At 36.3% G+C, this 26,280-nt stretch overlaps 3 protein-coding genes across 4 annotated transcripts in view; 2 read left to right on the plus strand and 1 right to left on the minus strand.

The window, feature by feature from the left end:
* Positions 1-26,280, minus strand: part of LOC127656964 (serine palmitoyltransferase 2-like) — a 919,074-nt gene that overhangs the window by 22,277 nt on the left and 870,517 nt on the right. The window lies entirely within an intron of this gene.
* Positions 955-8,556, plus strand: galcb (galactosylceramidase b). Of its 2 annotated transcripts, none has more exons than XM_052145555.1 (17): positions 955-1,137; positions 1,263-1,331; positions 1,444-1,507; positions 1,607-1,720; positions 1,830-1,969; positions 2,045-2,083; positions 2,195-2,325; positions 2,481-2,636; positions 5,554-5,678; positions 5,797-5,924; positions 6,028-6,117; positions 6,221-6,310; positions 6,757-6,901; positions 7,050-7,230; positions 7,336-7,499; positions 7,614-7,690; positions 7,828-8,556. In XM_052145555.1, the coding sequence occupies exons 1-17, from the start codon at positions 997-999 to the stop codon at positions 7,969-7,971; spliced, it is 1,998 nt and encodes a 665-aa protein (XP_052001515.1). In that variant the 5' UTR covers positions 955-996; the 3' UTR covers positions 7,972-8,556. The 2 variants fall into 2 exon arrangements, with proteins under 2 accessions (XP_052001515.1, XP_052001514.1); XM_052145554.1 differs by having other exon boundaries at positions 7,047-7,230; positions 7,828-8,554.
* ak7b (adenylate kinase 7b) lies at positions 8,956-16,540 on the plus strand. The gene is made up of 18 exons (XM_052145553.1): positions 8,956-9,055; positions 9,197-9,370; positions 9,469-9,577; positions 9,669-9,763; positions 9,906-10,016; positions 10,197-10,280; positions 10,377-10,465; positions 10,559-10,649; positions 10,726-10,803; positions 10,991-11,140; positions 11,263-11,391; positions 11,640-11,733; positions 11,817-11,945; positions 12,054-12,104; positions 12,503-12,700; positions 13,801-14,021; positions 14,617-14,775; positions 16,288-16,540. The coding sequence occupies exons 1-18, from the start codon at positions 8,966-8,968 to the stop codon at positions 16,321-16,323; spliced, it is 2,088 nt and encodes a 695-aa protein (XP_052001513.1). The 5' UTR covers positions 8,956-8,965; the 3' UTR covers positions 16,324-16,540.

Below are 26,280 nucleotides of genomic sequence, written 5' to 3' on the forward strand. Positions count from 1 at the left end.
GTAGAAGCTCACATTTATAATATCAAACCATCAACAAATAAACCAAAGATATATCTCTGATGACATTGTTATTTCTTCCCCCAGAGAAGACTGATAAATGAGGTACAGACTTGCAGTACTTTATAAATCAAATATAAATCAATGTATGCATCTAATAGTATTATAAGTCTCCACAGAAGAATGCTGTAAATAAAGGAGTGTGCAAATCTGACTTTGCAGCTCCACAATGCCATCTAAGAAATGCCTTTGCATCTGACTTGAAATGAAAATGTAGACTGACAAATGTAATGGTTTATGAAATTTGTCATGTTCGGTGTTGGATACAAGAAATAAACTGAATTTCAAAATTGCCCCCTTTGAAATGGTTTCCAAAAAATAGAGGAAAACATGGCTCTATCACAATTGAGATAATGATGCTTTTACCAATGTCCTACAGAAATACAGAAAAACATATTACTACAGATGCTCCTCATGTCCCAAGTTGGAAATTTATAAAATGGGCTAAGTGAACCTTGAAACTACTATTCTTGTAGATTGAGCAGAATGTGTATTTCTTCATCAAATTCGCCTACAGATAGGATTCCAATATTCAGTTAAGGCATCATCTGACTGCTTGCTTGTGTAAATGGTTCCTTTGTGCATATGTTGATGGACTTTTGATGAAAGGACTTTTCATTTGCCTTCCAATTCTCATAAAAAAAACTTTATTTTTTTATAAAAATATATTTTGGCATATATTTTGTTACAAAAACTATTTAATATATATATATATATATTAAAAAGTAAAAAACAAAGAACTGGAAAATTCAGTTTGTTCTCATGGAAATAAATACGATATTTAACTGGGCCACGCTAAACCACGCCCCTGTCTCTAACGCGCTGTCTGCCTTAATATTTATAGTGGTGAGGGCGTGTATGTGAGGCGTGGTTAAAATTAGCACCGCCTATCGCGGAACTGCTAGTCAGCTGATCATTTTTCATGAGCGTAGAGTTAGAATGAACACAGGAACTCAGTTTTTTATTCTTTTAAGTATTTTTCTATGTATCCGTGTCTGTTCAGGCGATGATTATTTTTTAGATGATACATTTGGATTAGGACGTTCGTTTGATGGCATTGGTGGTTTAAGTGGCGGTGGGGTGAGTGATTTAGTGCTTCCTTTTTCTGAGTTTCTAAAGTGCTTGGTTGGTAAAACCGTTCAAAGAAAACGCTAACGTCTGCACACCATATAACAACTAAATCTATATGTTATACGCTTTTACAGGCAACATCACGTTTACTTGTCAATTATGCTGAACCATATCGCAGTCAGATACTGGACTACCTTTTCAAAGTATGTTTCCTTAGAAATGAATCTAATCAGACCTAATGTTTTTTTTTTTTTTTTTAAATATGTTGTCTGTATCTACATTTTGAACTAAATGCGTGTCAATGTGTTTTTCCAGCCTAAATTTGGAGCCTCATTACAAATCCTGAAGGTTGAAATTGGTGGCGATGCTCAGACCACAGGTGCTGTAAATAAAGCAATTAAACTTTTGACAATTCTGAAGAGTGAAAGTATTCTTGCATTATCTACATGTCCTGTTTAACGATTGTAATGATTCCCAGATGGAACTGAGCCCTCACACATGCACTATGAAGATGATGAGAATTATTTTAGAGGCTATGAATGGTGGCTTATGAAGGAAGCCAAGAAGAGGAACCCTAATATCACCCTTATAGGTAGAAGGAATCTCCAATAAACACGTGTATTGTCCATATACAGTCCAAATACAATTGTATTCATGTTCCTTTCACATGTTTACTATAATGCCATTTTTGTCATCAATAGGTCTGCCATGGGCCTTTCCGGGATGGGTAGGAAATGGTGAAAACTGGCCTTATAGTTTCCCTGACATCACTGCCTCTTATGTGGTTTCTTGGATTCTTGGGGCCAAACAATACCATGACTTGGATATTGATTATGTTGGGGTGAATACATCTAATCTATTCCATCAGGTTTAGTAAATTTGTAGACATTCTCATTGAACTGAATATATTTTGCAGATATGGAATGAAAGGCACTTTGACAGCAAATATATAAAGGTTGGTACTCTTTAACCTTTTAGTTTTAATGTCTTTCATATATTTGTCATATTTGTTTTTAGATTTTAAGAATTGACCTTTAGTGCATCTTTCCCTGCTCTTGTTTGCTAGATCCTGCGATATACACTGGATAAAACTGGCCTAGAAAGAGTTAAAATAATTGCCAGTGATAACCTCTGGGAGCCAATCACCTCATATGTAATTGCTGACAGAGAGCTCCAAGATGCCGTTGATGTCTTGGGGTATAATTAATTTCACTCTATAAATAATTCCTAATGAAAACATAATATTTTTAGAATAAATTAATGGAAGAAATGACAGTACTGTTTTTAAGTTAAAGTGTCAATCTGAAGACTTGTGATTTAAAATGTTGATATTGTAATTGTTTAACTGTCAGGGCTCATTACCCTGGCACCACCACTGTGTATGCAGCCATAAAGACAGGGAAGACGCTGTGGTCCTCTGAAGACTACAGTACCTTTAATGACAACGTTGGTGGAGGCTGCTGGGCCCGAATTCTGAACCAAAACTACGTCAATGGCAAAATGACAGCGTATGATCACTTTGATAATGATCTAAGCTGTTTTGCATATAGCATTTAAAAAAAAAAAATAATAATAATAATAATAATAATAATTATATATATATGCATACATACACACACACACACACACACAGTTTAAGTCAGAAGTTTGCATACACTTAGGTTGAAGTCATTAAAACACATTTTTTAACCACTCCACAGATTTCATATTAGCAAACTCTAGTTTTGGCAAGTCTTATAGGACATCTACTTTGTGCATGACACAAGTAATTTTTTCCAGCAATTGTTTACATACAGATTGTTTCACTTTTAATTGACTATCACAATTCCAGTCGGTCAGACGTTTACATATACTAAGTTAACTGTTCCTTTAAGCAGCTTGGCAAATTCCAGAAAATGATGTCAAGCCTTTAGGCAATTAGCTAATTAGATTCTGAATGGAGGTGTATCTGTGGATGTATTTTAAGGTCTACCTTCAAACTCAGTGCCTCTTTGCTTGACATCATGGGAAAATCAAAAGAAATCAGAAAAAAAAAATGTGTACCTCCACAAGTCTGGTTCATCCTTGGGAGCAATTTCCAAACACCTGAAGGTACCACGTTCATCTGTACAAACAATAGTATGCAAGTATAAACACCATGGCACCATGCAGCCATCATACCACTCAGGAAGGAGACTCATTCTGTCTCCAAGAGATGAATGTAGTTTGGTGCGAAATGTGCAAATCAATCCCAGAACAACAACAGACCTTGTGAAGATGGTAGACAAGTATCTATATCCACAGTAAAATGAGTCCTATATTGACATAACCTGAAGGAATGCTCAGCAAACAACTGCCATAAAAAAGCCAGACTACAGTTTGCAAGTGCACATGGGGCAAAGATCTTGAAATCTGCTCTGATGAAACAAAAATTTAATTGTTTGTCCATAATGACATTGTTATATTTGGGGGGAAAAAAGTTGACTTGCAAGCCAAAGAACAACATCCTAACCATGAAGCATGGGGGTGGCAACATCATGTTGTGAAGGTGCTTTTCTGCAGGAGGGACTGCTGTACTTAACAAAATAAATTGCATGTTGAGAAAGGTTAAGGTTAAAATTACGTGGATATATTGAAGCAAGACATCGGCCAGAAAGTTAAAGCTCGATCACAAGTGGGTCTTCCAAATGGATAGTGACCCCAAGCATAACTCCAAAGTTGTGGCAAAATTATTTAAGGACAACAAAGTCAAGATATTGAAGTGGTCATCACAAAGCCCTGACCTCAGTTTGATAGAAAATGTGTGGGCAGAACAACTGACAAGCATGTGCGAGCAAGGGGGCCTAGAAACCTGACTCACATCTGTTCTGTCTGGAGGAATGGGCCAAAATTCCAGCAACTTATTGTGAGAAGCTTGTGGAAGGCTTCCCAAAACATTTGAACCAAGTTAAACAATTTAAAGCCAATTCTACCAAATTCTAACTAATTGTATGTAAACTTCTGACCCACTGGAAATGTGATGAAAGAAATAATTTTCTCTACTATTATTCTGACAGTTCACTATCTTACACTAAAATACTGATTCTAACTGACCTAAGACATTTAATTTTTTTTTTTTTTTTAGGATTAAAAGTCAGGAATTGTTAACTTAGTTTAAATGTATTTGGCTAAGGTGTATGTAAACTTCTCACTTCAACTGTCTATTTTATATACAGTGGATATAAAAAGTCTACACACCCCTGTTAAAATGCCGGTTCTTGTGGTGTAAAAGAATGAGACAATGATAAACTTTTTCCACCTTTAATGTGACCTATAACAATTTAAATCAAACTGAAATCTTTGGGAAAAAGAAAATAACCTCACAATAACCTGGTTGCATAAGTGTGCACACCCTTAAACTATTACTTTGTTGAAGCACCTTTTGATTTTATTACAGCACTCAGTCTTTTTGGGTAGGAGTCTATTAGCATGGCACATCTTGACGTGGCAATATTTGCCCTCTCTTCTTTGGAAAAGTGCTCCAAATCTGTCAGATTGCGAGGACATCTCCTGTGTACAGCCCTCTTCAGATCACCCCACAGATGTTCAATTGGATTCAGGTCTGGGCTCTGGCTTCCGTCTTGCCACCCTACCCCATTCATATGAAGAATACAGGAGATTGTTGTCACATGTAGCACACAGCCAGTACTTGCCAGAAATTCCTGCACTTCCTTTAATATTGATGTAGGCCTCTTGGAAGCCTCCCTGACCAGTTTTCTCATCTTTTCATCAATTTTGGAGGGACATCCAGTTCTTGGTAATGTCTCTGTTGTGCCATATTTTCTCCACTTGATGGTGACTGTCTTCACTGTGTTCCATGGTATATCTAATGCTTTGGAAATTCTATTGTACCCTTCTCCTGACTGATATCTTTCAACAATGAGATCCCTCTGATGCTTTGGAAGCTCTCTGCAGACCATGGCTTTTGCTCTGAGATGCAACTAAGAAAATGTCAGAAAAATCCTACTAGAACAGCTGAACTTTATTTGTGATTAATCAGTCACTTTAAATTATGGCAGGTGTGTAATGACTTCTATTTAACATGAGTTTGAATGTGATTGGTTAATTCTGAACACAGCCACATCCCCAGTTATAAGAGGGTGTGCACACTTATGCAACCATGTTATTCATTTTAATTTTTCCCCCACGAAGATTTCAGTTTGTTTTTCAATTCAATTGTTCACGTTATAGGTCACATTAAAAGTGGAAATATTCTGACATGATTTATCTTTGTCTTATTCTTTTACATCACAAAAACCTGGCATTTTAACAGGGGAGTGTAGACTTTTTATATCCACTGTGTATATATATACACACACATTATAATTCAACTCTCAATATAAATCTACTATTATTTAAAATTCAATATAATTTGGAGAAAAACAGTAGTTTGTGTTAATTTTTTAGGACCATATCTTGGAACCTTGTAGCAAGTTATTATGGGGACCTTCCCTTTGGAAGGGATGGTCTAATGACCGCAAATGAGCCATGGAGTGGAAATTATGTTGTTGAGTCCCCTATTTGGATAACTGGTAATGCATTTTGTATATTTGTATGGATTCATCAATATTTTAAGATTGAAGATGACCTAGGCCATGTGTGATATACAACTAACAAAGAATTTTGCTCTGGTTCATATAATTCTGTAAGCCCACACTACCCAGTTTACTGAGCCTGGCTGGACTTATCTGCAAACAGTAGGACACTTGAAAAATGGTGGGAGTTATGTTGCACTGACTGATGAGCGAGGAAACCTAACAATAATTACTGAAACCATGGTGAGACTTTTGAAATAGATCTTCAGAACAATTTACATTTATTTCAATGTTTTCTGTATTTGCATGTATGCACATTTATATTCCGTTTTGCTTTCTTTTCCAGACCCACGATCACTCGGTGTGCATAAGACCTTATCTATTTCCTTATAATGTCACAGCCCAGAATGTAACATTCCATCTAAATGGATCTTTTGTGAGTGGTGTTGCTGTGGTTTAAGATGGTTTCAAACAAGCAAATTCAATGTAATGATTGTATATGCCATTTTCGTAATTTAACGGAATAACCTTTTTAACAGGCTTCAATCAGTGAGCTGCAGGTGTGGCATTCAAAGTTTGATTTTAAGACAAACAACACAGCCATGATGCAAAATCTCAAGCCGATTAAAGTAAGTATATACACAGGAAATTAGCTATTAACACTAAAATAAGTTTTTTGTGCTGTGTAAAAATTTTGACTAAAAATCATGGAGAAAACATTTGTCATGTCTTTGGACAGACATTAGAGAGGTTATGTCATGTAAATGCCCTCTTTGCATGTGATACAAAAAGTCAATTTTTTAAGACATTTTTGTAGCTTAGTTTCATGGATCTTTTTGTTTTTAGCTCAGTATGTTTACATAATCCATTGATCCATGATACATCAAGTATTTAGCATGAAATGACACATTGTAAAAATGTGTTATACAATAAAAACTAGAAAGGTTTTAATATACAGTGTCTTGACTGATAGGTTTAAATTAGTCTGCAATCTCTATTTACTCAATTTGTGTATTTCACCAAATGTTATTTGAGCTCTAATGTAGTATCTCTGTGTGAATTGTGAATGCTGTAGGTAATTGAGGGGTCTTTCATCATAGAGCTTGATGTTGATGAGGTTTATACTTTAACCACTATAAGAAATGGTCAGAAAGGAAGTTACCCAGACCCTCCACCCTCTGCTCCCTTTCCTAAAACATATAAAGATGATTTTGATGTCCGTAAGTAGCTTTAATATCTGATTTTTTACTGATCGTTGTTATAAAACTTTTCTTGATATAAGATTGACTGTGTTAATAATAATTGAAGCAATAAAATAATTTCTGGGATCAATGCTAATAACTTTTAACTTTGGGTTTCTGCCAGAAGGAAATCCATATTTCTCAGAGGCTCCAAACTTTGCAGATCAGACTGGGGTTTTTGAGTACTTCACAAACCTGACAGATCCTGGCCCTCATGTTTTCACACTGCGACAGGTGGTCACTCAGCGTCCTGTGACCTGGGTTGCTGATGCTTATCAGACAATAAGTGTTATTGGTGATTATAAATGGTGTGTACAGCAATTTTGATTTACAATGCAAACAGTAATGATTCCATTATTTTTGAAGCTCTGGGACATTTGATATATATTGACAATTGTCATAATCTTTTTCAGGCAGGACTTGGTGATGTCATGTGAGGTGTACATGGAGGCTGTACACACCGGTGGAGTCTTTGTTGCTGTTAGAGTGGACAAAGGAGGAGGCGTGGTACGAAGTGCAAAGGGAATCTTTTTCTGGGTTTATGCAGATGGCACCTACAAAGTCACCAATGACCTCAGTAAGGGAGTCATGCTTTAATAAAAGTAATCTTTTAGATTTATTTATTTTATTGTGATATATTTATCTATTTGACTGAGCCTATGTGACATTACCAAAACCTTTGATCCAACAGGTGGAATGACCATTCTTGCTGAAGGATTATCTGGAACTAGAGCACGTGTATGGTATACATTGACCCTCACAGTCAAGGTTTGTTAATTTACCTGTACCAGTATGTAATTAAAAGCAATTTCCATTTTCTATTTTGTTTCATATCTGTCTTGAATCCATTTTTGCCAGACTATCATATTTTTTCTTAATAATTACTCCTGGGAAAACATTTTTAGGGAAACTATGCAGCAGGAGAGCTCAATGGCTATCCGTTGTGGAAGAATGCAGTGCTCTGGGAGCCAAGAAATGGATGGGCGGCCATCGGCACAAGTTCTTTTGAACCTGCACAGTTTGATAATTTTTCTGTAGAGGCAGAGTAACCATCGACTTGATCTTTATTGTTTTGACATTGTAGTGGAAAAAACTGTAAACAAGCATTTTTTGGTTTGTTATTAATTTGCATATGATCATATGTAATGTGTTCTTAATTTAAACAGTTAAAGTTATGCCGCTCCATCCAATGTGAATTAATAGAGAAATAATTATTAGTTATATGATTCAGAACTTAAAAAAAAAATGTTTTAGAAAACTGAATCCATACTCTCAATTTTTACAAGTTTTAGGTAATTATTTGAATGTATCTTTTTTTTCCCCCTTCCCTTCCTATAAACACATGACAATGTTTAAGCTGTAAATTGTCTTGCACTGAGTGGAATATACTGTAAATGCAACTCATACTAACATGATAATAGCTTTTACTGCTAAAATAGCCACCACAAATTAACTGACATGCTGTTTCATCAAAAGGGAATTATTACATCTTGAATAAACGTAATAAATTTGATTTAGGAAGTATTAAACATATATGTTCTCTGTCTTTGTGTCATGTTCACACTGTAACACATTAACTTACATCATGAAGTACAAAAAAAGTTACTTGTATAGCGTCAAAAATCATAAATTGTTCTGCGAGTTTAGACAGCAAGAACAACGTACAATAAAAGTACAACGGCTAACAAATAACAACACAAAGCTCGATACTTGTTTTGAATGGACGTCTTTGCAGAATGCTGTTGAAATTCAGATTAGACACTTACTGTTATAAATAGTTACCACAGAATAGCCAAGGCTGTTTAATTGTCAGAATATTTATAAAACTTGAATATGTAATATTATATAAAAACATGAATATTCTCTCTCTCTCTCTTTTTTTTTTTTTTTTTTGGTCAAGTTCACTCAGTAAAACAGACATAACCTTCCACAATCCACCACAAAGCATTTTTGTTCGTTACGGTATGTTTTATATGCGTAATTTTGTTGCGAGTTAGACCGCGCCAACGCATTCGTTTCCTAGCAACATATCAACAACACAAGATGGCTGACAACTCCGTGGAGAGACGGCAAAGCTCAAAACGTGTTTTTATTAACAATGTTGATACATACACATCAAAATATATTGCAATGGTAAGTTGATGTTTTTTTTTTTGCACTATTACCTTTGGTCACCTCAACAATTTACAACTCAAATTAGCCAGCTAGAAGTTTGTATAGGGTATTATGTAAAAACTCGCTACATTTCCTTTACACTTCTATTGTCCTGTTTAGTTTTTACACTCATGTGTAGTTGGTGCATCTCTTGTGGACACTGGTGAGCCTGATGTGGATGACGAGGAGTACAGGTTGCAGAATGAGCAACCAAAAAAAGCGACCTTCCAGATTGTTGGAACTGTTTCCAGCCAGACAGAGGAGAAGTGCAGTTTTATTGCTGAAGAGTACATTGTACATAAATTAAAGTGTTTAACTGTTCACTAAAGGATTATGCATTAGATTTTTGTGTTTAATGTGTTGTAGTGTCAATTACTTCCCCTTTCTTCCAGCACCTAAAATGTGAAGAACTTCTCTATCATCTGCTGAAGTGTGATGTTATAGTTTATAATATTACTCAGCATACTGATCAGATAGATGAAGCACAGTGGGCCGTCTCAGGTATCATATTGACTTTATTTAATTAATATTGTTAGCCATGAACCTTTTTCTTGAGTGCTTTCCAAGTTACATCATCATAATCAAATTACAGCTCTGCATGAGGAAATTGACAAGTTTTCTGGGCCAAAAATATTCATCCTGGTGTCAACCATCATGACATGGGCTATGACTAAACCAGATGTTAAAGTAAGTTTGTTTTTTCTTAAATTTGATTAATATGTTTTAATTTAAGAACAATTAGCAGTTTTTTTATGACATTTTGGCATTGGTGAACATTTGTGTAAACATGACTAATATGGCAAAAATAAATGAATACATATTTATATAGGATGATCCAGAGATTCCTTTTACTGAAGGGCACTACAGGAAAAGAAAACCACACCCCAACTTTCACAATCATATCAGTTTGGAGAAACTTGTGGTCAAATTGGGAAAAACTGTAAGTTATACCTCTCGCAGGATTTAATTTGGGGATAATCTAATTTTATTAGAAAAGTTAAACATTTTAAAGCTTCAACATTCTCCGCTACTGTACCATTTAGTCTCCAATAACACTATTAATAATTCATCTGCGCTCTACTTTAAGAATGTATCATTCATATTTATGAATGATTTTCAGAATAGCTCCAAGTTCTCTACGCATGTTATTGCATCAGGGCTACAATATGGAATGGGAGAACACATCTTTCACCAATTTTTTAAGGTAAAGTAGATCATAGTGGACAGATATTAAAAGCATAGATCACATTTGTAATAACTTTGTGACAATTGAGCATTTCTTTCTTTTTTTTTTCTATAGATGTCATGGTTGGGAAAAGTCTCCAGTGTTCCCATCTTTGGAGATGGCTCCAATATTGTTCCCACTATTAACATCAATGATCTGGCTGGGTTAGTATAATTATGAAGCTTGTTTATGTCATGCGGTCAATGCAAATCTAAATTACTAAGAGTCTATGATCGTTTTGGCTGGTTTTCATTAAGGATCATTCAAAATGTGATTGACCACAAGCCAACGTCACAATACTTTGTTGCTGTTGACGATTCAAAAAACACAATGGAGGATATCGTAAAGGTGAGAATTGACAAGACATTCATTGTGACATCAAATGTTGGTTTAGAAAATTTGTGAAAAGTTTTCTTCCTTTAAGGCAATAGCTCTTGTGCTTGGGCCAGGAAAAACTCACAGAGTTTCAAAAGAAGAGATTTATCTTGTACGGGATCTGACGGTAAAAATTTAATATATATTTTTCAAACATACTTATTACAATGGAAACATTTACTTTACTGATTTTAAACCAGTACTACAAGTAGGGTATCTCAACACACACTCTTCATGAAATTGGACAGATACATAAGTATCTCAGTAAAAAAAAAAAAATATATATATATGTTTTTTTTACTCTCTTTCCTCAGCAAACAGATATTGATTCTTTGTTTGTCAACCTTCGAATTGAAGCAACCTATGTGAAAGAGAATTTTAATGTGCATTGGGTATCTGAGACTGGCATGGTTGAAACCATTGAACAGATTGCAGAGAAATTCAAGCAGACAAGAGGGCTGTTGGTATGTTGTAGTTACTGTATAGTCAGACCCCTTGAATTCATATATTTCACCCTTGCAAGATGCCTTCTGACAACATTCAAAAGAGCTATTTCCAGTACTAAAGATATCCTGTCTCCCTCCAGCCAATTCGTATCTGCATGCTGGGTCCTCCTGCTGTTGGGAAAAGCACTTTAGCGGAGAAGATATGCAAACATTACGAACTTCACCATATTAAACTTAAGGAGACAATCACTGAGACTCTAGACAACCTGGTCAGTATACTACAACGTTTAGAACTACAAACGAAACTATCAAAAGATGATTTAATAACATACATATTATAATATAATAGCATAATGAAAGCAATAGCAACAAAGAGAAACCTGCTTCCCATGATGTGACATCTTTACTATACTTTTATTATGTTTCAAATGATTTTAAACAAGTCACATTGGCTTTGATACATTGATAAGAAATGTATACATTTTATACTAATGCTCATAGATAATTTATTTCTCAGGAGTCATTAGTCAGTAAGGAGGATGTGGAAAATGAGCATAGTGATGCTCATGAATTTCTGGACACTCTGAAGGAAAACATGAATCAGAATGGAGGTTGTCAATTTGAAAAATGTACTTGTTGAAACTGTTTAGGTGCAATGTATTAAGATAAAATAATACAAATCATATATTTTTAGGACGACTGGATGACCAATATGTAATCCGTATAATGAGGGACAAACTCATGACCAAACCCTGTATGAACCAGGGCTTTGTTTTGGACGGGTTTCCAAAGACATTTGAGCAGGCAAAAGAGCTATTTAACAGTAAAAAGTTTACTTACTCATTTTTAAGTGATTCATTAATTCATAATTCTGAAATATTTATAATGCATGAGTTTTGATTTGCTGCATGATTATTTAAATATTCAACAGGCGAGGAACCGCCTGAAGAGCAATCTGAACATGACAAAGAGATCATCCCAGGTCTGTAACTCATAAAGTATAATGCATATGCAAAAATGCATAATGCAATTAGAAACGCCTTTTAAAGCAGTGTCTTTAAGATTTCTCCATCACAATCATTAGACCTGTGGTTTGTTTATCACATAACTTAAGATCTTCTATAACTCCATGCTACTTCTAGATTATATACAGTATGTATTCTATATTTGAGCATTTTGTTCAGTTCAATTATGGCTTTTAATGTTGGCTTTAATAAGTTGGCTACATTTGTGAATATATTCAATGACGTTGCACATGTAGAGGAAGAAGGGTTTTGAGTGCATTGCTTATATTACACATTACTTAAGTGTTTTAACTGGCTCTTTTGATTGGCTCTAAAATCATTATGGTAATAAAACAAACACCTCTCTTTTCTCCAGAGTTTGTTTTCGCTCTTGATGCCACTGATGTTTTCCTGAAAAACCGTGTTCTGAATCTGCCCGAGAATCTTGTAGAGGGAACTTCCTACACTCCACAACAGTTCGTTCGCCGCTTGGCTGGTTTCAGAGCGAGAAATGTAGAGGATGAGACTGTGCTAAATTACTTTGAAGACCTTGAGATTCATCCTGAGCACTTTGGTAAATTTTAAGGAGTGAACGGAATCCTTTTTTAAAGGACAACATTCCTACATATATTAATTTAGTACAGATATCTACATTTGTCCCAGAGATTATCATTACAAATTAAAGATCCATGCCTTAAAATAATAGTGCACCCAAATTATGTAATTACATTATTTATTCACCTTAAATCATTTAAAACCTCTTGGACTTTCTTTCTTCCATGGAACACCAGAAAAACTTTAAAAAGTCTTCACATGGATAACATTAATGTGAATAGTGAGCACAGTCTATCATAGATACAAATCATGGACTATATTCACTTTCATGATATGGAAAATAAACCATCTGAAGACTTTTTTCCTAAAATAAAAAGTAATGACTGAATTTAAAATTTTGGGTGAACTATTTCTTTAAAGGTGATGCTTTCATCATTGTTCAGTTACTTTGAATGGTTCAACATAGCAAAACTGACTCAACCAAGAATGTGATTTTGAGGCAGGGCTATCTGCTTGACCAACCAGAGGCAGGTGGGCAGAGTGTTTAGGAAACCTGTCTGAAAATAAACTCACTGAGCACTTATTGGGAACACAATGATAGGTTTGCCTCAAGGTTCGACATGCTGTGAATTCTGAGATTTCTATTGTAGTGAGCAGCTATTCTGCTCACTACAATCGTACAGTGGTTATCTGAATTACCATAGCCTTTATTTCAACTCGAAACAGTCAGGCCATTCTCCGTTGACTTCCTCAACAAGGCATTTTTGTCCGCAGAACTGCCGCTCACTGGATGTTTTTTTTTGTTTTTTTGGCACCATTCTGAGTAAATTCTAGACTATTGTGTGTGAAAATCCCAGGAGATCAGCAGTTACAGAAATACTCAAACCAGCCCTTCTGGCTACAACAATCATGACACAGTCAAAATCACTGAGATAATTTTGTTTACCCATTCTGATGTAAATATTAACTGAAGCTCTTGACCCATATCTGCATTTTTTTTATGCACTGCACTTCTGCCACATGATCAGCTGATTCGATAATCACATGAATATGCAGGTGTACAGTTGTTCTTAACAAAGTGCTCAGTGAGTGTATTGCCTTCCTTCCTTATTGTTTTAGAGATTACAAGCAACGATGAAAATGAGTACTTGCTAGTCACAGAGAAGATGTATAGACAAGTGGGCAAACCAAGGAACTACGGCCCAATATTAGAGGAGGTGGAGGAGGAGGAAAGACGGCAAGCTGAAGAGTGGCTAAAGGAGCAGGAAGCACAGAGGGCTGAGATAGAGCGGCAGGAGGAAAAGGAGGCCCGGCAGAGAGCTCAGAGATGGGAGGAGTGGGTATGCACATATTTTTTTATTTAATACTTCTTAAAATATTTCATATTAGAGTTCACATTGCTTACATTGACTTTCTGCTTAAATGTTTTGGATTCAAAATCTTAACTGCTGATTTCTCAAACATTATTGGGGAGTCTCAGTCAAACTTGATTGACCTGCACTAAGCCGTGATCTGAACACATTTGGGATGCATTTGAATGCCAGGACCTATCGCCCAACATCAATGCCTGACCACACTGATGCTCTTGTGTGTGAAGAGGAGCAAGCAGCTGCCATGATCAAACAAATAGGACTGTAGAAGCTTCCCTAAATAATGGAAGCTGTTAGGGAGCACCCACTCTCTTTTAATATCAGTTGTTTTAAACTGAATGCTTATATGTGTTGGATGTGGCATTTGGATGCCCACATACAGTACTAATGACTAAGTAGTGTATGCATATTATTCAAAATTGTGTTCTATGGTTCGGTGGGCATGAGTCGATAGGCTTGCCCAAAGAAAATGCACATCTAGTTTATTATTGTTTTTTATCATGATTCCCAAAAATATACTGTGACTGCCCGTCTGTGAGACTTCTGTGTGTGTTTGCATTATAAGAGTAAGCAACTTGAGGATGGGAGAACACAAGAACATGACCTGTTGGAGTCTCAGTCAGTGCCTCACCGAAACTACCTCATGAGAGCTGTGATGCCCACTTTAACTCAAGGGCTTATTGAATGCTGTAGAATACGTCCTGATGATCCAATAGACTTCCTGGTAGGTTGGTCCTCTGAATATTAGTTGCTCCCTGTTCATTTAATAAAGATATTTTTTGCAATGTTGAATGGCAATATATATATATATATATATATATATATATATATATATATATATATATATATATATATATATATATATATATACACACACTGGTGGCCAAAAGTTTGGAATAATGTACAGATTTTGCTCTTATGGAAAGAAATTGGTACTTTTATTCACCAAAGTGGCATTCAGCTGATCACAATATATATAGTCAGGACATTAATAACCTGAAAAAAACGACTATTACACTTTGAAAAAAATAATAATAATTAAATTCAGAACTTGTTAAACTACTTTAAAGAGTTCTCATCAAAAAATCCTCCACAGGCAGCAATGACAGCTTTGCAGATCCTTGGCATTCTAGCTGTCAGTTTGTCCAGATACTTCACCCCACGCTTCCTGTAGCACTTGCCATAGATGTGGCTGTTTTGTTGGGCACTTCTCACGCAACTTACAGTCTAGCTGATCCCACAAATGCTTAATGGGGTTAAGATACATAACACTCTTTTCCAATTATCTGTTTTCCAATGTCTGTGTTTCTTTGCCCACTCTAAAATTTTCTTTTTCATTTTCTGTTTCAAAAGTGGCTTTTTCTTTGCAATTCTTCCCATAAGGCCTGCACCCCTGAGTCTTCTCTTTACTGTTGTACATGAAACTGGTGTTGAGTGGGTAGAATTCAATGAAGCTGTCAGTTGAGGACTATTTCTCAAACTAAAGACTCTGATGTACTTATCCTCTTGTTTAGTTGTACATCTGTCCTACCACATCTCTTTCTGTCCTTGTTTTGGCCTAATATTGACCTTAAGACATGCCAGTCTATTGCATACTATGGCAACTCAAAAACAAACACAAAGACAATGTTAAGCTTCATTTAACAAACCAAATATCTTTCAACTGTGTTTGATATAATTGCAAGTTATTTTCTAGTACCAGATTAGCAATTTAGCATGATTACTCAAAGATAAGGTGTTGGAGTGATGGCTGCTGGAAATGGGGCCTGTCTAGATTTTATAGAAAATGATTTTTTTTTTTTATACTGATGGTGCTGTTTATTACATCATTAATGCCCTGACTCTAATTTGTGATCAGTTAAATGCCACTTTGGTGAATTAAAATAAAAATTTCCTTCTGAAACAGCAAAATCTGCACATTATTCCAAACTTTTGGCCACCAGTGTGTGTGTACGTGTGTGTGTGTGTGTATATATATATATATATATATATATATATATATATATATATATATATATATATATATATATATATATATAAGTCTACAGTTTGAACTGACAAAGTCTACAGTAACTCAGATAACCACTCTGTACAATTGTGTTGAGAAGAATATAATCTCAGAATGCTATTCTGAGACACCAGTTGGCACATTTTTGGCAGCACGAGGGACACAATTTTAGTCAGGTGGTTTTATTGTTGTGGCTGATTGGTGTATGATTTATTTGATATTTTTCAGGCTGAGTACCTTTTCAAAAATAATCCTGAAGCATAATTAAACATGGATGTTTGACCTGGGATGCCAGCAGCAAGGATAACTTCTGTTGTTATTTCTTGAGATGTTAATTTAAATGTTAATTAAAAAATGTAATCTTTCATGTATGGAGTAGACTTTCAGTACATGATTACAGTCAAACTGCTGTATGCACTTTTTAAATGCAAGGGAAATCAAATGTGAAAAGTGGAACAACAATATAAAATAAAAGCTTTACGGAATAAAGCTGCTAATTAGAGGTTCAGTTGTGTAATGTATTTGCCATTACTTTGTAATGAGGAAAGTATGTCCATCATGATTACTCTGTCTTCTGCTTTCAAAGGATAAATGTTACAAATGGTAAATATTAACACACCCTTTCTAATTTTCAGAGAGCACATAATTATATTAGTAGAGCAAACAACATATTACCTTTCAGGAAGTACTGGAGCTTTTTCAGTTCAGTGTTTAAGGGGCTGAACTTGCTCCTTTCTAAGTTCTCTCATTTAAAAAAGAAACTGTTTTACAGACACAAATAGTGCAAGGACTTTGACCGATGATCACAGTATAGTCAATACAATGCAAAATTCTAGTGGATAAAAAAAATACATAAAAAGTGTGCAAGAGTCCAATTTACCTTGGGCAATAATAGAACACCAAGGCATGAGGAATTATATGGTAAACAGCAGCAGAAGGTGGCAATAAACAGTAAACTGGGCAGGAATTTGCAACAAGTCAAGTGCAATGATAATAAATGTACAGCTGCTAAAGATGAGATTGTGTGTGTGACAAAGCACAGGTGCGTGAGGTTAGAAAGAAATATTGGCTGTCTGAAATATGGATGGCCCCGGGGTGGAAGCTGTTTATGAATCTGTTGATCAGCACTTTTGACGTTGTGCAAACTTAAACAGAGTTTTGAGGCATCAGCCCCCTGTGTCTGGCAGTATGCCAGTAGTATAAGGCTTTTCAGTTCAGGCAAACATTAGTGATCAGAGATTATTATCAGAAGTTATTGCTTATGCCACGTTTAAAGTGCTAAATGAGCAATATTTTATTGAGCATCAACTAAGTCAATAAAACGGAAACCAGTTTTAAAAGCTACAATTATTTCTAGAATTTGATAGATTGCTGAAACTACCACTAGATGGCACTCCTACCTAAGCAATATAAGAAACTTGGAGGCTTGTCATTTAAATATTTTCCTCCAAAACAATGAGCTGACCACATACCTGAATCAGTAGGTTAATTGATTAATTAAACAATTAGGTCTACAGAGTATAACAGTTGCAAACTTTAATTAATATAACACTATATTTGATTATTGCTGTGGTTTCCCCAACTATATTTTTTATGTAAAACTTACGTAGTTATTATTTAATCACAAATCAAATATCAAGAGCTATATGAACCTTCATTGGCTCCCCAAAGTATCTGGCTGCAAACAGTCAACCAAAACCTTGCCTGGAAAAACCTGTTTGTTGCTTAGGAACAGTTGTGTGTCTCAGTGGGGGGCTCCTTGTGAATATCATTATGTTCCCTTCAATCGACAAAAAATGACACATTTTTAATTATGTGCCAATATGTATCATTTGCAGCACTCACTGGCAGGGTCTGAAAATGTCTTATTATTGATTAGAGGGTAGAGTCATGGATTGCAGCTAACTTTGTATCGAATTAGTATTCTAGTTCCAGATATCTACAGACAAATGTCCTTTCGTGTCTAACAACTAGAAGAACAAAGTAAAACACATACAATGCTTACAGTTTTGGTAGATACACTTGATTCTTCCAATGAAATGTTTCAACAAAATAATAAAACAAGCCAGGCAAGTAGACAAAGAGGTTACTTTAAAATAATGCTTCAGGTTCAATACAAGTTAGCCAGTCGACAGCATTTGAGGCGTATTATTGATTAGCACAAAATATTTCACCCCGGGTAGTAGGCCTACATTAAGGCACTTACAGGGGAAGTTAATGGGGACAGTCCATAGACGTTCAAAAGTATAGCTACGAAACGTACTAAACCTTATATAGTTTTAGTGTGATAAAATCAAATTAAACGGATTTACAGGGTTTGTGTTACGTCATCATGCCAATTAAGTTGTACGTTTGATGTTTAAAACGTAAGCGATTTTTATCACACTAATGTTGAGCTTAATGTGTATTGAACCCGGAACATTGAATTACCATTGTACAAATAACTAACTCTACCAGACTGAAAGAGAGGGAACGAGAGAAGAACATAGAGGGAGCACTTTTCGCTGTAACAATACAGCACTGTTAAGTGTTTCATTCTGAAGATGAAACTAAACGTTTTCTGTTGTTAACGAGTGACACATACGACAAGCACGGAGGGAGCGGGTGAGGCCAGAGGACGCGGCATGGAGCGGAAAGGTACCCAGCGTGTCTGCACCCCGCGATGTGCAGGATCGTGTTGGCGGAGGTAAGAGTAGATGCTGCCACACATACAGCAGGAATGCTGGGTGCCTAGACCGGAAATTCATCAAAACAGGGGAACACCTCCAAGCAGTGTGAGTCAGACTGTGTACTCCACATGCATCGTCTTTTTGGAAAGTCAGATGGATTTTCCAGTGATTGATAACAGCTAGGAAGGGGCTCAGTAAGAACAATGTGCATTATTAATGCTGTGAACTGTCCTCTGTAATTGCTTTGATGTCAAACTAAGATAAATTATAAAATCCCTTTGACCTCTGCAACACATTTGTACCTGTCATTCAGCTTTGAATGGCCTTCTTCTGAAGCATAAAGGTAGGTATTAACTTACAGGTCTGTTAATAAGTGAATATCTATGATCAAAATAGGTAAATATGTATGGGGAAGTTGTCACAAGTGTTATATCACAGTAACATAAAATATTTTAAGTCAAAAGTTCAATTGCACAAGTTATTGTTTTCTCTACCAGTGATTTTGTTGGTTTTTGAACTATACAGTAGCAACACACAACACTAACTGTCTTACATTTGAATACATTTTGTGAATTCTATCTTCCAAACTTAACGTTGCATATCTCACCATACTTTTGTAATAGCTCTTGTGTCAGTAAATTAAAAACACCCTGGGTTACATTTGTCAACAGTGTCAAGTGAAGGTTCATTTTAACATTTAACAATGTTCTTAAGTGTATTTTCATAAATATTATGTCTTGGCAAGGTGTCACATATATTTTTTAAATGTTATAATTTTCTACAGTTTATTAAGATTTGTTTAAGCCAGAACAATGGTTTGATCATTTACATTTTTTGTTGTTTCGTGAATTGTTTAGTGTTTCAAACATATTTTTAATCTTTTTTTTTTTAATGACAGGTACCTAATGTGACAGCTTACCCCATATACAATGACAACAAGCCCTGCTTTCAATGCAGGTTAAAGGAATAGTTCACCAAAAAAGTATAATTCACTTCAAATCAAGGTTGTGCCAAGTAGACTGCAGATGCAGGATTTACAGTGAAAAAAGGGTTACCTTTTGGTTACATATTTGTTTCTTGCTAAAAACTGATCGTAATGCTTCAGTAGGCTGGATATAACCACTCAAGCTTTATGGATTACTTTTATGCTGTCTTTCTTCTTTTTTTTTATTTTAATTAGAAATTTTTGGAGTTCGAAAGTGTTGGACTGTATTGACTTGCATTGTATAAAAAAAATATCTTCATCAAAATATCTTTCTTTGTGTTCCGCAGAAGGAAACAAGCCGTACAACATACAAGAGACGGCATAAGGGTGAGTAAATAATAAGAGAAATATCATTTAATTTTGATGAACTGTGTTGTGCTATAATGGTGTAAATGTTCAGTAGAATTTATGTTGCCCAGACTTTAAGGTATGTCCCAATAAAAATAAAAATAAATCTACACTTATGAATATTAACTGAGTAAAAAGGTTGGACAACTAGCCCCGGTGTCTCCTAAATAAAAATATGTATAATAGAAAACAGGCCCACCAGGTGCACACAAACAACTGCCCCCGTCCAATTTTTGGGCTCTGCACTGATTTCTTTTTAAATTTTATCTTTGAGTACAGCCGTACACACTGCATCACTCCCAGCATCAGTGTATCTGTTCCCAACATCCTTGCGATCAGGTTTCAAAGTCTGTTTGTTCCAGACACGGGGTGGGTTGAAGCTGGCGGGGCGATGTTCGGCAGCGGAGTCGGTGAGATGGAAGCCTTTGTTAAAAACATCAGGTAGAGAGTGGGGGGGCTGTTGGCACAGCGGCGGTTGCCCCCATGCTGTTCTGTCAATCTGCCCCTGCTCCGTGCCGAGAAAAGGAGGAGGGCAGACACCATTGGGGGCAATCCTCCCTGAGACCAAAATCATGCCAGACGAAGAAAGATCGTCCCTGGCTAAATACAGTTATCCCCCCTCATCTGTCAATCAAGAAATCTTTGAGTAATTTGCGATGTACCTAGAAAAGTATTCAAATCTGCAAGTGTTGAATACTGTAGGTTTTGATATGCAATGCGTGTTGATGCTGAACAATTCCCATTTCTTTTATTTTCCTATTTTGGAACACCATTTAGTTTTTGGAAGAATATCAAGTTGCATGTTTTTTAGCAGCTTTTTTGTTAAAGAATTAATAAACACCATTAATTGGTAATAAATGAATGGCATGTGTTGGAGGAATTAAATATAACTGATTTAAAAAACACAAACCTATTTATACACACTGTAACTACCGAGGTAATGTTAAAGGAAATTCAAATAAAATGTACAAAATTACAATCTCTCTGTTCAAGCTCTCATTTATTGCTTTTCAGAAATTAAGGATTTTTTTTTGTTAATTACCTTGAATATAAAGACATGGTTTGTCATGCAGCAGATGGTATTTTGTTATACATTCCTTTGTTGTTGGCTACTGTTGAATAGCACATGTAAACTAAGCCCTGTGTAGAGGTAAATCCCTGGTTCTTAAATGTAACATATGTTCTCTTCCCACATATTGTGGATTTTCTCCACCGCCAGTAAATGATACATGTAAAAGAGAGAGTTTGAGAAGCTTGACGATATCGTCTTGTCATCCACATGACGATACGGTACATTAGCAGGCGCAGGCAGGGAAGAGGCCTCATACATGAGTGTGAATATTAGGGTAGATGGAACCCGAGCAAACAGGATTTACAGCACACCTCTGTATCAGCACAGATTTAGTCAGTGTCACCCTCATGGGACACAAGAGAAAAGAGAGGCTTCGAAGCAGTTCTCTTCATTTCTCGATGATTCACGTTGGGAGTGGGCTTGTGAAATTGCTTTATGGAAAGTGGAGGAAACCTCAACGGGAACATTAGGCAGGAAACAGCAGGAGGGCCACTGTTTCATTAGGGAGCGAGGCTTCGGCTTTATTACAAGGATTTGGAGTTTTATGGTTATCATTATTTGCAATAGAATTATTATGCTTATATGTCTTCTAGTCAGCTTTTTGGGTGGGTTTGTGAGGTGGGGAGTGGAGTGGTGTCTCGCTGCATTCGGATGGGCTCGGAGGACCATGCTGCAGAGCTGTACCATTGGCGGCTGCTGCATTCAACATGCACAGATCTGAAATCTTGCTTAATAGCATCTTCTGCATTTCAGTCAGGAACTCCTTCTGCAAACAAACAAAACAATACAAAACAAAAAATAGGATTGGGATGCCCTGTAAAGGCAAAATGTCTTCAAAATTGAGCTATAACTAGGCCCTATGGAATCTGCAAACTTCTTTGGCATTTTCTGCGCTTATTTTGTAGAAAAATCTGTGGAATGGATATAAACCACATCCACACTAATACGTTTTCGATTGGAAACGTATTGATTTTGCTACGTTTACGCCTCCCATCCACTCTGGAACAGCGTTTTCTTCCACATAAAACTTTACTGCATTCTTTGGAATACTTGGCATACTGAAAAACTTGATAATGTAAAGATTAGTGTTGATATGGCCTTAAAGGAATATTCCAGGTTTAAAACAAGTTTAGCTCAATCGATAGCATTTGTGGCATAATAATAAATTGACTTTTCCAACTCTCCTTTTCATAAAAAAAATAAGGCACTTACAATTGAAGTGTATGGAAGAGGATTAGGGCCAAGCAATAATAAAAAAAAATAAAGCCATCTCGAGATTAAAGTCATTATAATGCGAGATTAAACTCGTTAAATTTCGAGAAAAAAGTCGAAATACAATCTTGAGAATAAACTCATTAAATATCGAGAATAAAGTCGTTGTGTTTCGAGAAAAAACTCGTTAAGTTTAATCTCGCATTATAATGACTTTATTCTCGATATTTAATGACTTTATTCTCAAGATTGTATTTCAACGTTTTTCTCGAAATTTAACGAGTTTAATCTCGCATTATAATGACTTTAATCTCGATATTTAATGAGTTTATTCTCAAGATTGTATTTCGACTTTTTTCTCGAAATTTAACGAGTTTAGTCTCGCATTATAATGACTTTAATCTCGATATTTAATGAGTTTATTCTCAAGATTGTATTTCGACTTTTTTCTCGAAATTTAACGAGTTTAATCTCGCATTATAATGACTTTATTCTTGAGATGGTTTTATTTTTTTATTATTGCTTGGCCCTAATCCTCTTCCGTAGAAGTGAATTTGGCCTATCCGTAAAGGTTAAAATACTCACTGTTTCAAAAGAATAGCCACAAGACATACTGTAAACAATATTCGTGTTAACATGATTTAAGTGTGATAAAATTCCTTACTAACATATTCTGTGTAAAGTTATATCCAATTCTACAACTTTATTGCCATGACAATGCTGTAATCACATACAAATGACGATTTCAGCAACCTTACAGCTCAAATAATACACAAGTTTTAACAGAAGAATGTTTTATAAAGTTATAAGCTTCACATTTCTGCCTTTTGAAACCTAAAAAAATTCCCTACATTCGCTTCCATTTTAAGCACTTTTCAGTAAACACGATTTTGGCTTCTTCTTTTTTTAAAGAAAAGTAGGGATGAGTCAAAATGTATGTATGTGGTAATCATTTAAAAATATTATTTCACAAATGCTGTTGATTGGGCTTAACTCGTGTTGAACCTGAAATATTCCTTTATCCTGAGTTAAGAGCACTACAGTCTTAAAGGCTGATGAAAGCCTTTTCAGTTATTATTAGCTAAATTATTATTATTAGCTAAAATATTGTAATAAACAAACACACAAGGGGCAGAATGGTGGATTTGTGGAAGTGTGTGAAAAAATGTGGATGTCCCAAACAGAATCACAGGAGAATTCTGCACACACAGTTTCCGTATGGGCCTGGTTATAACCAGAATTGGGTCTTGTAAATTGTATCTGTCCTGTGCTGGACAGGTTTTGCTCAACTATGCTAAAAAAGTTAAAAAAGTACCTTCACCCTTCACCCAATCCAAAAACTTTAACGTTTTTTTTTTTTTTATGTTTCACGGTATTGGTGTAATTACTGCGTTTTGGCTTGGCAGAGCAGTGTGTCTTATCCATATTTAATGTGATACAGTCCTGTTTTATGTATTTCTACATCAATGTTGCATCTGACATGACTTTTCCATTAGCCCTAAAGGAATTGACATATGAGTGATGAACGAGAGTAGAAAAACAATTGTTTCTCGTTGGCATGTTAAGTCTGATGAAGACAAGCTCAAAGGAGAAAAAATGATGGGATGTATGCATTATTTGGCATGCAGACAGCATTTGTCAGATATGGCTTCCTCCTAATAAATTATCACCAGGGACGATGAGGCCTCCGATTCCACCGGTGTAATTCCAAATGGTGGCAAGGATGGGTATGGAAGCAACGCTGTCTCATGGTGCCAACCTTCCGACCCCAGCGGAGCGCGGTGGCGGTCGCTATGCTGCGGTGTACCATGCAAGCTGCCCACCCTCCCTACCGGGCGGGCCATCTGCAGCAGAGCAGTTAATAAAGAGATTGATTATCAGCCTGTCAGGAAGTGACAGTTGGACAGAGCCACTCCCCATGAATGACAGAGGGCATGCACCACTCTCAGCAGCCAAGAGCGCCAGAATCAGCACCACGCCACCAGCACCTCCGCACTGTGCCAACCTTGCTGCAGGGAGGAAGAGCCATGCCGCGTGCACAGCCATCGCCTTCTGGAGCAGCAGCTATACGGCTGCTGACTTCACTTCCTCTGCCAGAGTCAGAGTTCAACGCCGCTGCCTGCTGCAGCTTCTGAACATATGAGTGAATGACTGCAGAATGGGATCCAAACAACATAACGTACACAAACACTTTTAATGAGATGCACAACATTCACACCAGACCTTTTGAGTAAACATCTCAACACTCTTTATTAGTTAAGAGCAGGAGCATGTTTCTCATTTACACTTGGTGGGGACAACACAATATTTTCTTTACAAAGTTATGTTACTTAAATTAAGGCATTGCTAATATTGTTGGCTCCTTTACGATTGATCACTTGATGTTTTCCTCTTTTCTAAGTTTCTTACAATTATACTGAGTTCCGCAAATTGTTCCCCAAATTTTAAAACATTAATATTGTAATAATGTAATATTGATCATTTTTAAATAATTTTCCCAAATTTGAGGGACATGTCCAATATATATATATATATCACTCACCTAAAGGATTATTAGGAACACCTGTTCAATTTCTCATTAATGCAATTATCTAATCAACCAATCACATGGCAGTTGCTTCAATGCATTTAGGGGTGTGGTCCTGGTCAAGACAATCTCCTGAACTCCAAACGGAATGTCAGAATGGGAAAGAAAGGTGATTTAAGCAATTTTGAGCGTGGCATGGTTGTTGGTGCCAGACGGGCCGGTCTGAGTATTTCACAATCTGCTCAGTTACTGGGATTTTCACACACAACCATTTCTAGGGTTTACAAAGAATGGTGTGAAAAGGGAAAAACATCCAGTATGTGGCAGTCCTGTGGGCGAAAATGCCTTGTTGATGCTAGAGGTCAGAGGAGAATAGGCCGACTGATTCAAGCTGATAGAAGAGCAACTTTGCCTGAAATAACCACTCGTTACAACCGAGGTATGCAGCAAAGCATTTGTGAAGCCACAACATGCACAACCTTGAGGCGGATGGGCTACAACAGCAGAAGACCCCACCGGGTACCACTCATCTCCACTACAAATAGGAAAAAGAGGCTACAATTTGCAAGAGCTCACCAAAATTGGACAGTTGAAGACTGGAAAAATGTTGCCTGGTCTGATGAGTCTCGATTTCTGTTGAGACATTCAGATGGTAGAGTCAGAATTTGGCGTAAACAGAATGAGAACATGGATCCATCATGCCTTGTTACCATTGTGCAGGCTGGTGGTGGTGGTGTAATGGTGTGGGGGATGTTTTCTTGGCACACTTTAGGCCCCTTAGTGCCAATTGGGCATCGTTTAAATGCCACGGCCTACCTGAGCATTGTTTCTGACCATGTCCATCCCTTTATGGCCACCATGTACCCATCCTCTGTTGGCTACTTCCAGCAGGATAATGCACCATGTCACAAAGCTCGAATCATTTCAAATTGGTTTCTTGAACATGACAATGAGTTCACTGTACTAAAATGGCCCCCACAGTCACCAGATCTCAACCCAATAGAGCATCTTTGGGATGTGGTGGAACGGGAGCTTGCGTGCCCTGGATGTGCATCCCACAAATCTCCATCAACTGCAAGATGCTATCCTATCAATATGGGCCAACATTTCTAAAGAATGCTTTCAGCACCTTGTTGAATCAATGCCACGTAGAATTAAGGCAGTTCTGAAGGCTGAAAGGGGTCAAACACAGTATTAGTATGGTGTTCCTAATAATCCTTTAGGTGAGTGTATATATATATATATATATATATATATATATATATATATATATATATATATATATCTTCACCATATAATGATGAACACCGTATAATGAAAGTGAATAGTGACTACTATCTGTCAAGCTCCATAAAGGACAAAAACACCATAAAACCACAATTAAAGCTGTCGATACGACTGATGCACT

This window comes from Xyrauchen texanus, chromosome 16 (genome assembly GCF_025860055.1).
Source record: "Xyrauchen texanus isolate HMW12.3.18 chromosome 16, RBS_HiC_50CHRs, whole genome shotgun sequence".
NCBI classification, from domain to species: Eukaryota; Metazoa; Chordata; class Actinopteri; order Cypriniformes; family Catostomidae; genus Xyrauchen; species Xyrauchen texanus.